Here is a 16105-nt window from a genome sequence, read left to right on the forward strand (position 1 = left end):
GAGTGATCTGGGCTTACATCTACTTACTTATTTCTAAGACATTCAGCCAAATTTTGGAAAAATAATTGGCCTTCCATATGCTCCACCTATTAGCCCCATATTGAAATTTGTAGCCAGTGTTTTAGCTAATCATGTAGATTTTTCCCTGTTTTGCCTCTTTTTTTGTGCATAAAGGTCAGGGAAGAGAAATGACAGGCAGGACAGTACCCCAAAGGTTAAAGCAAATCAATAGTTTTGTATGTTACTCCTATTAAGATTGTTTCCATTTTCATTCATTTATTCACTAAAATTTCTGAGAATAAAAAAGATTAATAAAATGTAATCCATTTCCTTCATTTCTTTAAATGTAATGACTTTTCTTCCTCAAAATAAGCTAAATAAATATGCAGTAATGAGTGGTATTATGAGTTCAGACAAAAACACTCTCACAAATTTTCCTAATACAACAGTTACTAGTTAAAGAATATCACATAGAATTAATAAGAATTTTGTGCCACATTTGGACTAACCCAAAACATTTTGCTTATGTACATATGACAAGCAACAAGGATAAAAATGTAGAATTGTCTTTTCTACTTGTTAAAATTCAATCTGTTGTGCATATTTCTTTTTCCCACATGGTTTGAAGAGTTTTTTAGCATTCATTTTACCTTGAAAGATTTTTTAATTCCATAACTTTATTTTCAAACACAAATCAAGTGCAACGTGACTCTAAGCCACCCACACAATGAAGAAAAAATGTAGGAAGGAGAATGTAATGTCCAAAGGATGACTCTTTTGCATCTCTTTACTTTCCACTACTCCACCCCTGCTCTATTTCTAAATGATCTCAAATCCCTTTAATGTGTAAAAGTTTTTTAACATACAAAAGAACAGGCAGCATGGTTAAATAACTACACATCTGATGCAGGTAATCTTTCTGGAAATAATAGAATTATTTTAAAAGATTATTAACAATACAGTTCTAAAATACCTACAACCCGAAAGAATATCTTAAGATTCAGATAAGAAGCATTAGTTATTAAATTTCTGCAATCTCAGGATGGTACAATGTCAGACAAAGCCCACACACAGCAGAGTACAGTAATTTATTAAGTGTTTCACACATGGTTTTTAAAACAATAATCATTTATCCTCACACACATAAGTCTGTTAATCAGCTGCAATAGGATGAGCTATGCTCAACTTCAGGCTCTGGGCTTTGCGTTCCGGGCTCCAGGCACCAGGCTTCAGGCAGGTTGGGTTCAGGTCACCTCCACATGTCTCTCGTTCTCTGAACCAGTGACTCTGAGACAGGGCTTCATATGGGTCCAGTGATGAAAGGGAAGCAGCTATCTGAAGCAAACCTAACTACAAAGGAACATATTCAATACCTGTAACATTCATTGGTATCTCAATAGTCAATTAAAGGAAAAGCCCAATCCAAATCTGTGTGACAGGAAAGTATATGTTACCCACCATGAATCCATTCGTTGTAAAGTTATGAGTTTATAAATCTGTTGCAGGGATGTGAAGAATTGGGACCAAAGACCCAAATTACCAGTTTCTTATTATAGTTGTACTGCAATTTCAGCTTGCCAGTGATAGAATTGATATGCTCCACAGAATAACTAGACTTTCATTTAACCTATACATCAGTTTCCATACTATTGAAGTTGTATCAAAAGTGTTACATTGATACATTATTTGCGCAACCATTTACAAAAGCAATATTTTTACCAAGAGCTATAAACATATTTGCACATTTGCTTTTAATGTCAATTTCTTGAAATTTACCTTGAAACAGAAGTTTTTGAAAATGGAAAGGGCTTTATGCAAGAAAATGATAATTGCCCTATTTATAAGAATGGTGATAGTCAAAAAACAATATAGAGAAACAAACAATAGAGAAACAAAATGGAGAAATAATTTGTATGTCCAATCAGTGAAATACTTTACCATAATTAAACTGAGGGTTTTGAATATATTGTGGAAACATGAATACATTTTAGTACATAATTTTGTTTTAACATATTTATTATCATATCACATATATATTATCTTAAAAATATTATACAAATTACATATTTTAACACAACATGGAAGGAAAAATAAACAATGTTTTAGAGAGGTGGATTAAATCATTAATAAATTTGATTGACTTTAGATGGAAATATATGCATTTATTATGTTTTAACGCTCTCTTGCATTGATTCTAAATAAGATAATAAGTTTCCATGGGTAGGAATCTGACCTTCCTAACTGCTTTATTATAGTAGTTAACACAATACCAAATGCAGTCCATGATGTCCCAGTCATGATAGTATCACATGCAGATCACATCAGTACCTGTATTTTTTTCTTTTTTTAATTGAAGTATAGTTGATTTACAGTGTGTGTTAGTTTCAGGTGTACAACAAAGTGATTCAGATATATATATACACATATATATGTATATATATATATACACACACATATATATATGTGTGTGTGTATGTGTGTATACATATATATATATACATACATATATATATTCTTTTCTATTTACCATAGCCAAGACATGGAAGCAACCTAAATATCCATCTAAAGATGAATGGATAAATAAGATGTGGTATATTTATACAATGGAATGTTACTCAGCCATTAAAAAGCATGAAATAATGTCATTTGCAGCCACATGGATGGAGATAGAGATTATCATACTAAGTGAAGTAAGCCAGCCAGTACATGTATTTTAAATGTCAGCAAAGCTGACTGAAAAAGAAACAAAGATAGGGGGATAAAGTCAATGGCCTGGGTGCCAGGAATTCTTGCTTCTTCTTAATGTCCAGTAACTTATTGAAAGGGCTTAGAGAAATCACCTTAGTAACACAGAGAGTTATCATGTACTGTCACTGAACTACATGGGCTTCATAAGGAAACTAAGAGTATTGTAAAGACAGGTTAAATACCAAAGAAAGGCATTGAGTAGTAAAGGTAATACCTATTAATATTATATTAACATTTATACAATTAATCATTTTGAAGTAACAGAGTAAATTAAAATCAAATAAACAAGACTATAGATACAGAAAAAAAATTACACTGACCCTAGAAAGTCAGAAATAGAATTGTTATTGTTGTCATCTCTGTAAGGCCTTGGAGGACTTTCTTTTTTTTTTTTTTTTAAACATCTTTATTGAAGTATAATTGCTTTACAATGGTGTGTTAGCTTCTGCTTTATAACAAAGTTAATCAGTTATACATATACAATATGTTCCCATATCTCTTCCCTCTTGCATCTCCCTCCCTCCCACCCTCCCCATCCCACCCCTCTAGGTGGTCACAAAGCACCGAGCTGATCTCCCTGTGCTAAGCGGCTGCTTCCCACTAGCTATCTATTTTACATTTGGTAGTGTATATATGTCCATGACACTCTCTCACCCTGTCACATCTCACCCCTCCCCCTCCCCATATCCTCAAGTCCATTCTCTAGTAGGTCTGTGTCTTTATTCCCGTCTTGCCACTAGGTTCTTCATGGCTTTTTTTTCCCTTAGATTCCGTATATATGTGTTAGCATACTGTATTTGTTTTTCTCTTTCTGACTTACTTCACTCTGTATGACAGACTCTAACTCCATCCACCTCATTACAAATACCTCCATTTCATTTCTTTTTATGGCTGAGTAATATTCCATTGTATATATGTGCCACATCTTCTTTATCCATTCATCTGTCGATGGACATTTAGGTTGCTTCCATGTCCTGGCTATTGTAAATAGAGCTGCAATGAACATTTTGGTACATGACTCTTTTTGAACTATGGTTTTCTCAGGGTATATGCCCAGTAGTGGGATTGCTGGGTCGTATGGTAGTTCTATTTGTAGTTTTTTAAGGAACCTCCATACTGTTCTCCATAGTGGCTGTATCAATTTACATTCCCACCAACAGTGCAAGAGAGTTCCCTTTCCTCCACAGCCTCTCCAGCATTTATTGTTTCTAGATTTTTTGATGATGGCCATTCTGACCGGTGTGAGATGATATCTCATTGTAGTTTTGATTTGCATTTCTCTAATGATTAATGATGTTGAGCATTCTTTCATGTGTCTGTAGGCCATCTGTATATCTTCTTTGGAGAAATGTCTATTTAGGTCTTCTGCCCATTTTTGGATTGGGTTGTTCGTTTTTTTGTTATTGAGCTGCATGAGCTGCTTGTAAATCTTGGAGATTAATCCTTTGTCAGTTGCTTCATTTGCAAATATTTTCTCCCATTCTGATGGTTGTCTTTTGGTCTTGTTTATGGTTTCCTTTGCTGTGCAAAAGCTTTTAAGTTTCATTAGGTCCCATTTGTTTATTTGTGTTCTTATTTCCATTTCTCTGGGAGCTGGGTCAAAAAGAATCTTGCTGTGATGTATGTCATAGAGTGTTCTGCCTATGTTTTCCTCTAAGAGTTTGATAGTGTCTGGTCTTACACTTAGGTCTTTAATCCATTTTGAGTTTATTTTTGTGTATGGTGTCAGGGAGTGTTCTAATTTCATGCTTTTACATGTACCTGTCCAGTTTTCCCAGCACCACTTATTGAAGAGGCTGTCTTTTCTCCACTGTATATGCTTGCCTCCTTTATCAAAGATAAGGTGACCATATGTGCATGGGTTTATCTCTGGGCTTTCTATCCTGTTCCATTGATCAATATTTCTGTTTTTGTGCCAGTACCAAACTGTCTTGATTACTGTAGCTTTGTAATATAGTCTGAAGTCAGGGAGCCTGATTCCCCCAGCTCCATTTTTCGTTCTCAAGATTGCTTTGGCTATTCGGGGTCTTTTGTGTTTCCATACAAATTGTGAAATTTTTTGTTCTAGTTCTGTGAAAAATGCCAGTGGTAGTTTGATAGGGATTGCATTGAATCTGTAGATTGCTTTGGGTAGTAGAGTCATTTTCACAATGTTGATTCTTCCAATCCAGGAACATGGTATATCTTTCCATCTATTTCTATCATCTTTAATTTCTTTCATCAGTGTCTTATAATTTTCTGCATACAGGTCTTTTGTCTCCTTAGGTAGGTTTATTCCTAGATATTTTATTCTTTTTGTTGCAATGGTAAACGGGAGTGTTTTCTTAATTTCACTTTCAGATTTTTCGTCATTAGTGTATAGAAATGCAAGAGATTTCTGTGCATTAATTTTGTATCCTGCTACTTTACCAAATTCATTGATTAGCTCTAGTAGTTTTCTGGTAGCATCTTTAGGATTCTCTATGTATAGTATCATGTCATCTGCAAAGAGTGACAGCTTTACTTCTTCTTTTCCGATTTGGATTCCTTTTATTTCTTTGTCTTCTCTGATTGCTGTGGCTAACACTTCCAAAACTATGTTGAATAATAGTGGTGAGAGTGGGCAACCTTGTCTTGTTCCTGATCTTAGTGGAAATGGTTTCAGTTTTTCACCATTGAGGACAATGTTGGCTGTGGGTTTGTCATATATGGCCTTTATTATGTTGAGGAAAGTTCCCTCTATGCCTACTTTCTGCAGGGCTTTTATCATAAATGGGTGTTGAATTTTGTCGAAAGCTTTCTCTGCATCTATTGAGATGATCATATGGTTTTTCTCCTTCAATTTGTTAATATGGTGTATCATGTTGATTGATTTGCGTATATTGAAGAATCCTTGCATTCCTGGGATAAACCCCACTTGATCATGGTGTATGATCCTTTTAATGTGCTGTTGGATTCTGTTTGCTAGTATTTTGTTGAGGATTTTTGCATCTATGTTCATCAGTGATATTGGCCTGTAGTTTTCTTTCTTTGTGACATCTTTGTCTGGTTTTGGTATCAGGGTGATGGTGGCCTCGTAGAATGAGTTTGGGAGTGTTCCTCCCTCTGCAATATTTTGGAAGAGTTTGAGAAGGATAGGTGTTAGCTCTTCTCTAAATGTTTGATAGAATTCACCTGTGAAGCCATCTGGTCCTGGGCTTTTGTTTGTTGGAAGGTCTTTAATCACAGTTTCAATTTCAGTGCTTGTGATTGGTCTGTTCATATTTTCTATTTCTTCCTGGTTCAGTCTCGGCAGTTTGTGCATTTCTAAGAATCTGTCCATTTCTTCCAGGTTGTCCATTTTATTGGCGTAGAGTTGCTTGTAGTAATCTCTCATGATCTTTTGTATTTCTGCAGTGTCAGTGGTTACTTCTCTTTTTTCATTTCTAATTCTATTGATTTGAGTCTTCTCCCTTTTTCTCTTGATGAGTCTGGCTAATGGTTTATCAATTTTGTTTATCTTCTCAAAGAACCAGCTTTTAGTTTTATTGATTTTTGCTATTGTTTCCTTCATTTCTTTTTCATTTATTTCTGACCTGATCTTTATGATTTCTTTCCTTCTGCTAGCTTTGGGGTTTTTTTTGTTCTTCTTTCTCTAATTGCTTTAGGTGCAAGGTTAGGTTGTTTATTCGAGATGTTTCCTGTTTCTTGAGGTAGGCTTGTATTGCTATAAACTTCCCTCTTAGCACTGCTTTTGCTGCATCCCATAGGATTTGGGTCGTCATATCTCCATTGTCATTTGTTTCTAGGTATTTTTTGATTTCCCCTTTGATTTCTTCAGTGATCACTTCGTTATTAAGTAGTGTATTGTGTAGCCTCCATGTGTTTGTATTTTTTACACATCTTTTCCTGTAATTGATATCTAGTCTCATAGCGTTGTGGTCAGAAAAGATACTTGATACGATTTCAATTTTCTTAAATTTACCAAGGCTTGATTTGTGACCCAAGATATGATCTATCCTGGAGAATGTTCCATGCGCACTTGAGAAAAATGTGTATTCTGTTGTTTTTGGATGGAATGTACTATAAATATCAATTAAGTCCATCTTGTTTAATGTATCATTTAAAGCTTGTGTTTCCTTCTTTATTTTCATTTTGGATGATCTGTCCATTGGTGAAAGTGGGGTGTTAAAGTCCCCTACTATGATTGTGTTGCTGTCAATTTCCCCTTTTATGGCTGTTAGTATTTGCCTTATGTATTGAGGTGATCCTATGTTGGGTGCATAAATATTTACAATTGTTATACCTTCCTCTTGGATCGATCCCTTGATCATTATATAGTGTCCTTCTTTGTCTCTTATAATATTCTTTATTTTAAAGTCTATTTTGTCGGATATGAGAATTGCTACTCCAGCTTTCTTTTGATTTCCATTTGCATGGAATATCTTTTTCCATCCCCTCACTTTCAGTCTGTATGTGTCTCTAGGTCTGAAGTGGGTCTCTTGCAGACAGCATATATATGGGTCTTGTTTTTGTATCCATTCAGCCAGTCTGTGTCTTTTGGTGGGAGCATTTAATCCATTTACATTCAAGGTAATTATCGATATGTATGTTCCTATTCCCATTTTCTTAAATGTTTTGGGTTTGTTATTGTAGGTGTTTTCCTTCTCTTGTGTTTCTTGCCTAGAGAAGTTCCTTTAGCATTTGTTGTAAAGCTGGTTTGGTGGTGCTGAACTCTCTCAGCTTTTGCTTGTCTGTAAAGGTTTTAATTTCTCCATCACATCTGAATGAGATCCTTGCTGGGTAGAGTAATCTTGGTTGTAGGTTTTTCTCCTTCATCACTTTAAGTATATCCTGCCACTCCCTTCTGGCTTGCAGAGTTTCTGCTGAAAGATCAGATGTTAACCTTATGGGGATTCCCTTGTGTGTTATTTGTTGTTTTTCCCTTGCTGCTTTTAATATGTTTTCTTTATATTTAATTTTTGACAGTTTGATTAATATGTGTCTTGGCGTGTTTCTCCTTGGGTTTATCCTGTATGGGACTCTCTGTGCTTCCTGGACTTGATTAACTATTTCCTTTCCCATATTAGGGAAGTTTTCAACTAAAATCTCTTCAAATATTTTCTCAGTCCCTTTCTTTTTCTCTTCTTCTTCTGGGACCCCTATAATTCGAATGTTGGTGCGTTTAATGTTGTCCCAGATGTCTCTGAGACTGTCCTCAGTTCTTTTCATTCTTTTTTCTTTATCCTGCTCTGCAGTAGTTATTTCCACCATTTTATCTTCCAGGTCACTTATCCTTTCTTCTGCCTCAGTTATTCTGCTATTGATCCCATCTAGAGTATTTTTAATTTCATTTATTGTGTTTTTCTTCGTTGTCTGGTTCCTCTTTAGTTCTTCTACGTCCTTGTTAAATGTTTCTTGCATTTTGTCTATTCTATTTCCAAGATTTTGGATCATCCTTACTATCATTATTCTGAATTCTTTTTCAGGTAGACTGCCTATTTCCTCTTCATTTGTTAGGTCTGGTGTGTTTTGACCCTGCTCCTTCATCTGCTGTGTGTTTTTCTGTCATCTCATTTTGCTTATCTTACTGTGTTTGGCGTCTCCTTTTCACAGGCTGCAGGTTCGTAGTTCCCGTTGTTTTTGGTATCTGTCCCCAGTGGGTAAGGTTGGTTCAGTGGGTTGTGTAGGCTTCCTGGTGGAGGGGACTATTGCCTGTGTTCTGGTGGATGAGGTTGAATCTTGTCTTTCTGGTGGGCACGTCCACATCTGGTGGTGTGTTTTGGGGTGTCTGTGGCCTTATGATTTTAGGCAGCCTCCCTGCTAATGGATGGGGCTGTGTTCCTGTCTTGCTAGTTGTTTGGCATAGGGTGTCCAGCCCTGTAGCTTGCTGGTCGTTGAGTGAAGCTGGGTCTTGATGTTGAGATGGAGATCTCTGAGAGATTTTTGCCGTTTGGTATTACGTGGAGCTGGTAGGTCTCTTGTGAACCAGTGTCCTGAAGTTGGCTCTCCCACCTCAGAGGCACAGCCCTGATGCCTGGCTGAAGCACCAAGAGCCTTTCATCCACACAGCTCAGAATATAAGGGAGAAAAAAATAGAAAGATAAAAAGAGGATAAAATAAAATAAAATAAAGCTATTATAATAAAAAATAAGAAAAAAAATTATTAAGAGTAAATGTATTCAGAAAAATTTTTTTTTAATTTTTAAAAATAGATTTATTAATTTTTTATAGTAAAAAATAAGAAAAAAAAATTTTTAAGAAAAAAATTTATTAAGAAAAAAATTTTTAATTTTTTAAAATAAAAAATATGAAAAAACTTATTAAAATTTTTTTTAATTTCTAAAAATAGAAAATACGGAAAAAATTATTAAGAAAACATATATTAGGAAAAAAAAATTTTTTTAAGTAAAAAAAAAAAAAAAAAAAAAAATGGACGGACCTAACCCTAGGACTGATGGTGAAAGCAAAGCTATACAGACAAAATCTCACCCAGAAGCATACACATATACACTCACAAAAAAAGGAAAAGGGGAAATTAATATATCCTTCTCCTAAAGTCCACCTTTTGAATTTGGGATGATTCGTTGTCTATTCAGGTATTCAACAGATGCAGGCACATCAAGTTGTTTGTGGAGCTTTAATCCGCTGCTTCTGAGGCTGCTCTGGAGGACTTTCTTTACCAGTCTATTCACCAGCTTATGGGGAAGAAAGTTGGACTAATTGTATAATTCTTTGAAACCCTAGTCTATTTGGGCTCAATATTTTGTGAAGAAGTTCCCTTTGTATAGAGGACTGCAGCCTAAATTACATACCAGATATATTAAACACCTTTGGGGAGCAGAGGAGCTTCTTAATAGCATCTTTCATGTCCTTATTTCTCAGGCTATATATAATGGGGTTGAAAAAGGGAGCAAGCACAGAGAATGTTAGAGCAATGGTGGTGTCCCAGAATGGGTATATAAGTAGCAGTGAATCTAAGATACATGAGGGCCACACTGCCAAAAAACAGCAGGAAGACAGCAATGTGCACAGCACAGGTGAAAAAGGCCTTTTTATGACCTTCAGCTGAAGGGATGCCCTGGATAACAATGATAATTCGAATGTAAGAAAGATAAATAATCAGACCTGTTATTAGAATAGCGAGAGCATGAATCACATCTTGCACCAAGATCACAAAGGCATCCGTGCAGGCTAAATTTAATAAAGGAGTGAAATCACAGAAGATCTGATGGATTTGGTAGGGACCACAGAAAGGTAGGATAGAAATCCACATAATCTCAGGTAGAAGGATGAGGAAACCAAAGATACAAGATCCTGCAGAAAGCTGAGCACATAGTCAGGGAGTCCTGATGGTCAGGTAGTGGAGTGTGTTTCAGATGGCAACATACCTGTCAATGGCCATGACAGTCAGCAAGCCTCCTTCAGTGTTTCCGAGTGAATGGAAGAAGTACATCTGCAAGAGACAGCCAATGAAAGAGATGGTGTTTTTATTGCTGATCAGATTAGAGAGCGTCTTAGGAATGGTGGCTGTGGTGTATCAGATCTCAAGAAATGAAAAGATACTTACGAAGTTATACATGGGATTGTGAAGATGGGCATCCAGCCTTATAGCAAAGAAGATCATTAGGTTCTTGATTACAATAAATGTGTAGATGAAAAGTAAAGGAAAAAAGTATAGGAGGCCACCATCCTGGAGTTTGGGGACCCCAGTGAAGATAAACTCAGTCACTGCTGAAAGATTTCCACTCTCCATATCCCCAGAAGAGCTACCTGTGAATGAAGAAGAGGGTACACCCAACTAACAGAGAAGAAAATCAGTGCAGCATAAATGTAAATGGTATTTTGTTACCTGGTATTTTTGTGTTTTGACATTTCCCAGATTCAAAATAACTGATAACCTGTCTATATCTCTCATCTTTTTGTTTGAGAGACAATATAGCATGATGATTAGTAGCATGGGTTCAAATCAAACATTCTGAGCCTGAATTTTCATTCTGCCACTTATTAGTTGGGTAAATAGGCAAGTTACATAATCTCTCTGAGCCTCAGAGTCTTCTGTAGTTGAAAAATATTAGTGCAGAATTATGAGTATTAAAGGAATTAATGTATCAAAGTCCATCATATTAATATTGATCCATATTTGTTAGTTATCATTTCCTACCTTGAACAGCTTTCTAAAAGAATAATATTAACAATTTATTAACTGTTAATTGTCATTAACAATTTATTAATTGTCATTTAGATCTTGTTCACTCCTCAATCACTTGCTGTGTGACTGCTTTCTCTACTACTATACAGAAGCCATTCTGTCCTATGTATCAGTGACATGGTAACTGCAAAACAGTGAAAAAGTTTCAGTCATTACATTACAACTACACTTTGGCATCAGAAACTACTGATTGCTACTACTTGAAGATTATCTTCCTTGGCTCTCATGAAACCACCGTCTCCAGGTTTGCCTTCTTCCTGAATGGAAGCTTCCTCTCGGGTGTTTTGTTGTAACACTGTTTCTTATTTTATGTGTTATAAACTCATCTTCTTGACCCATTCTATAAATGGCTCTGTGCTCCAACTTCCTGCTGTGGTCCCTAAAACCATGTCCTTCCTTGTTGTTGATGAACACATACTCTCTGTAGTTTTCCGTTCTTTCAGATCTCCAGCACAGATATGTTTCCTGAACTTTAGACCTGTATATCCAATATTCCCCATCTGCCACTCTCTCATGCTGCACTATGGAAATTTTCAGAGTTCACCATGATTTCTCCTGGGTCATTGCTTATGTGAATGTTAACCCTCTTCTTAGAAGCCTCTCTTACTCCCTTTTCTTCACTTGAATACTTCCTAGGCTTTCCTCAAATTTCAGCTCAACCATTGCCTCCTATCAGAAGCTCTACAAATCTTGCTGTGGTCTCATCTCCTTCCCTACATTCACACACACACACAAACACACACACACACACACACACACACACCTGGGTTTATTCTCATCTGTGTGTCCTACAGAAGGATTCTACCATAATCCTTATTATGTCTTATTGTAACTTATTTGTTTAACTTCACTAGACTGTGAGCTTCTATTACAGCAGTATCAACATTTTGTCTTTCACAACCCCTGGCATGTATTAAGCACTTGAAAGTAGCTATTTTTTAATGAATATGTTTGGATCAGACTTACAAACATAATTAAAGGTAGAAAAATCCAGAATACTGGTAGGAAGGAAACTTATAAGCACTTATATCTTAGACAGCTGTAAACTCTGAATAACTAGATGTTATTTCTGATTATAAATATGCAGAGCCCAGAACTCCAAAGATGGCGATTTCTCATAAACCCTAGTCCAATGCCAAAATTCAAGCCTGTCCAAATCTTCATTATTTGAATCTTTAGAGTGTGTCTCATCCTCAACATAGGAAATGAATACTTCCTTTCCAGACCTCAGTGACCCTCAACTCACCTCTGCCAGATACAGTAGGGGTCATCCTTTTCCCTGGGTCTCTGCATTCTTTTTTTTTTTTTTTTTTCTTTTTTTAAAGTATTTATTTATTTATTTATGGCTGTGTTGGGTCTCGTGCGAGGGCTTTCTCTAGTTGTGGCAAGCGGGGGCCACTCTTCATCGCGGTGCGCGGGCCTCTCACTGTCGCGGCCTCTCTCGTTGCGGAGCACAGGCTCCAGACGCGCAGGCTCAGTAATTGTGGCTCACGGGCTCAGCTGCTCCGCAGCACGTAGGATCTTCCCAGACCAGGGATCAAACCCGTGTCCCTTGCATTGGCAGGCAGATTCTCAACCACTGCGCCACCAGGGAAGCCCTCTGCATTCTTAAATGTTCCTTCATCTTCTCTGGAAGGGTTGTTACAGCCATCTTAAGAAAAATACTAAAAAGGAAATGAGTTCCACAGGGGCTTCATCCATTGGTAATAAATAGAAAGCAATCTTATTTTTCCCCATGGGGTCAATTATCAGAGTGCATCTGCAGTTTTTTCTCAGTAGATCTCCAGATCAAAGAGGAATCAGTGCTCCAAGGAAGACTTACAGGTTCTGGTAACCATTGTTACCCCTTTTCTTGTCATCATTATGATTTAACCAGCCAGTCTCCATTTAGGTAGGGAATTGAAAGTGTATCATATACAGAAGAGCCTTGATTGGACCCATTCCTTTCAAAAACACTAGAAATAAGACATGTTGAAGGAGACTTACTGGCATGTTAATTATTGTGAATAAATGAATGAATAGATAAAGGAACAGTTTCCATGAAAACAGGTGATTTGGAAGTGTGCCACACTAAACAAGATGGAAGAACGGCAAGTTTTTTCTCCAATATACACAGGGTTTTCCTTCAGATTGTTTCTATTGATTCTGCTGAACTCTTTATATTCCCAGTTTTTCACCACAAAATGTGTTAAAGATTTGTATGTGCTTCTTGTATACCACTTCCTTCCACTCATTCTTTCTGAAATCCCTATAATTTCTTCTCACCTTGCTGCCATAAGAAATACCTCCAAAAATTTTATGAATTTATGAACATAAATAAAAACATATCTATTTGCTGTAAAAATGGAATTCTTCTGTGTGTGAGAAGACTTATTAACATAAGATTGTATTTGTTCCAATGTAACAAAATATATCTGCCCATTTAAAAGCAAACTCAATGGAGTCTATTTGTGGTAGGATGAGTAACTATAAAAAAATAATTTAAAATTTCATGTGGCACAGCAAATGTTTGAAAATAACCATGAAAATTTGGATAACGAAGGCTTACTTAGAGAAATAATTAACTGCTAGATATTCAAACTTATTGTAAAGCTACAATTATCCTATCAATATTGTGTAAGGACATGCATATGTCAACATGTTAGAGGGTAGATAGCTAGTTCCAGAAACCAATAGGGGAAGAAATGAAGCATTTCTTGTGGCAAAATGTGGTATTGCATCACTGGAGAGGATGATTTATTTAATATGATCTGGACATAAGTGGATACATAAAAAACAAAATAATTTTAAATCATTATTTTGCACCACACCCAAAAATTACTTCAAAGAGATTAAAAAAGAGAAGAAAGGAAATAATAATTAGACAAAATATATATGGGGAAGAATTTCTTAATCAAGAAAAAGATATAAAACCAAAAAGAAAAATATAGAGATAGTTGGCTAACTAAAATTTATCCCCTCCCCAAAGGAAATATAATAGTGTATTTTTTTCAGAAAAAAATTTTTTAATGATAATTCATGTACAAAAGTGCAAAACTTATAAATATGTATCTAAATAAAATTTTACATTGTGAACATACTTGTCTAAACTCTACACAAATCAAGTATGACTTCTATTTTATCCTGTTAACAAACATGTCCTGTTTGTTCACCTGTATTTTTCTTTTATTTTTAACATCCTTATTGGAGTATAATTGCTTTCCAATGTTGTGTTAGTTTCTGCTGTATAACAAGGTGAATCAGTTATATGCATACTTATATCCCCATATTCCCTCCCTCTTGTGCCTCCCTCCCACCCTCCCTTTCCCACCCCTCTAGATGGTCACAAAGCACCCAGCTCATATCCCTGTGTGATGCCGCTGCTTCCCACTAGCTATCTACTTTACGTTTGGTAGTGTATATATGTCAATGCTACTCTTTCACTTTGTCCCAGCTTACACTTCCCCTTCCCCACGTCCTCAAGTCCATTCTTTACGTCTGCGTCTTTATTACTGTCATGCCCCTAGGTTCTTCAGAACCTGTTTTTTTTTTTTCCTGTTTTTTTTAGATTCCACTTATATGTGTCAGCATGTGGTATTTGTCTTTCTCTTTCTGACTTACTTCACTCTGTATGACAGACTCTAGGTCCATCCACCTCACTACAAATAATTCAATTTCATTTCTTTTATGGCTGAGTAATATTCCATTGTATATGTGTGCCATATCTTCTTTATCCATTCATCTGTTGATGGACACTTAGGCTTCTCCCAAGTCCTGGCTATTAGAAATAGTGCTGCAATGAACATTGTGGTACATGTCTCTTTTTGAATGATGGTTTTCTCAGGATATATACGTCCAGTAGTGGGGTTGCTGGGTCATATGGTAGTTCTATTTTTAGATTTTTAAGGAACCTCCATACTGTTCTCCATAGTGGCTCTATCAATTTACATTCCCACCAACAGTGCAAGAGGGTTCCCTTTTCTCCACACCCTCTCCAGCAGTTATTGTTTGTAGATTTCTTGATGAAAGCCATTCTGACGGTGTGAGGTGATACCTCATTGTAGTTTTGACTTGCATTTCTCTAGTGATTAATAATGTTGAACATTCTTGTATGTGTTTGTTGGCAATCAGTATATCTTCTTTGGAGAAATGTCTATTTAGGTCTTCTGCCCATTTTTGGATTGGGTTGTTTGTTTTTTTGATATTGAGCTGCATGAGCTGCTTGTATATTTTGGAGATTAAACCTTTGCCAGTTGCTTTGTTTGCAGATATTTTCTTCAATACTGAGGGTTGTCTTTTTGTCTTCTTTATGGTTTCCTTTACTGTGCAAAAGCTTTGAAGTTTCATTAGGTCTCATTTGTTTATTTTTGTTTTTATTTCCATTTTTCTAGGAGGTAGGTCAAAAGGATCTTGCTGTGATTTATGTCATAGAGTGTTCTTCCTATGTTTTCCTCTAAGAGTTTTTTTAGTGTCTGGCCTTACATTTAGATCTTTAGTCTATTTGGAGTTTATTTTTGTGTATGGTGTTAGGAAGTGTTCTAATTTCATTCTGTTACATGTAGCTGTCCAGTTTTCACAGCACCCCTTATTGAACAGGCTGTCTTTTCTCCATTGTGTATTCTTGCCTCCTTTGTCAAAAATAAGGTGACCATATGTGCGTGGGTTTATCTCTGGGCTTTCTATCCTGTTCCATTGATCGATATTTCTGTTTTTGTGCCAGTACCAAACTGTCTTGATTACTGTAGCTTTGTAATATAGTCTGAAGTCAGGGAGCCTGATTCCTCCAGCTCCATTTTTCGTTCTCAAGATTGCTTTGGCTATTCGGGGTCTTTTGTGTTTCCATACAAATTGTTAAATTTTTTGTTCTACTGCTGTGAAGAGTGCCAATGATAGCTTGATAAGGATTGCACTGAATCTGTAGATTGCTTTGTGTAGTATAGTCGTTTTCACAATATTGATTCTTCCAATCCAAGAACATGGTATATCTCTCCATCTGTTGGTATCATCTTTCATCAGTGTCTTATAGTTTTCTGCATACAGGTCTTTTGTCTCCTTACAAAGGTTTATTCCTAGGTATTTTATTCTTTTTGTTGCATTGGTAAATGGGATTGTTTCCTTAATTTCTCTCAGATTTTTCATTGTTGGTGAATAGGAATGCAAGATATTTCTGTGCATAAATCTTGTATCCTGCTACTTTAACAAATTCAT

At 36.1% G+C, this 16105-nt stretch overlaps 1 protein-coding gene across 1 annotated transcript; it reads right to left on the minus strand.

Annotated features, from left to right (window-relative positions):
- Positions 1-1152: 1152 nt before the first annotated feature.
- LOC132366160 (olfactory receptor 6K3-like) lies at positions 1153-10480 on the minus strand. The gene is given in 3 exon segments (XM_059923715.1): positions 1153-1346; positions 9522-9654; positions 9656-10480. Coding segments are annotated over 3 exon segments (1134 nt in total). The 5' UTR covers positions 10463-10480.
- Positions 10481-16105: the final 5625 nt, after the last annotated feature.

The sequence above is a fragment of the Balaenoptera ricei genome, chromosome 1 (genome assembly GCF_028023285.1).
Source record: "Balaenoptera ricei isolate mBalRic1 chromosome 1, mBalRic1.hap2, whole genome shotgun sequence".
Taxonomy (NCBI): Eukaryota; Metazoa; Chordata; class Mammalia; order Artiodactyla; family Balaenopteridae; genus Balaenoptera; species Balaenoptera ricei.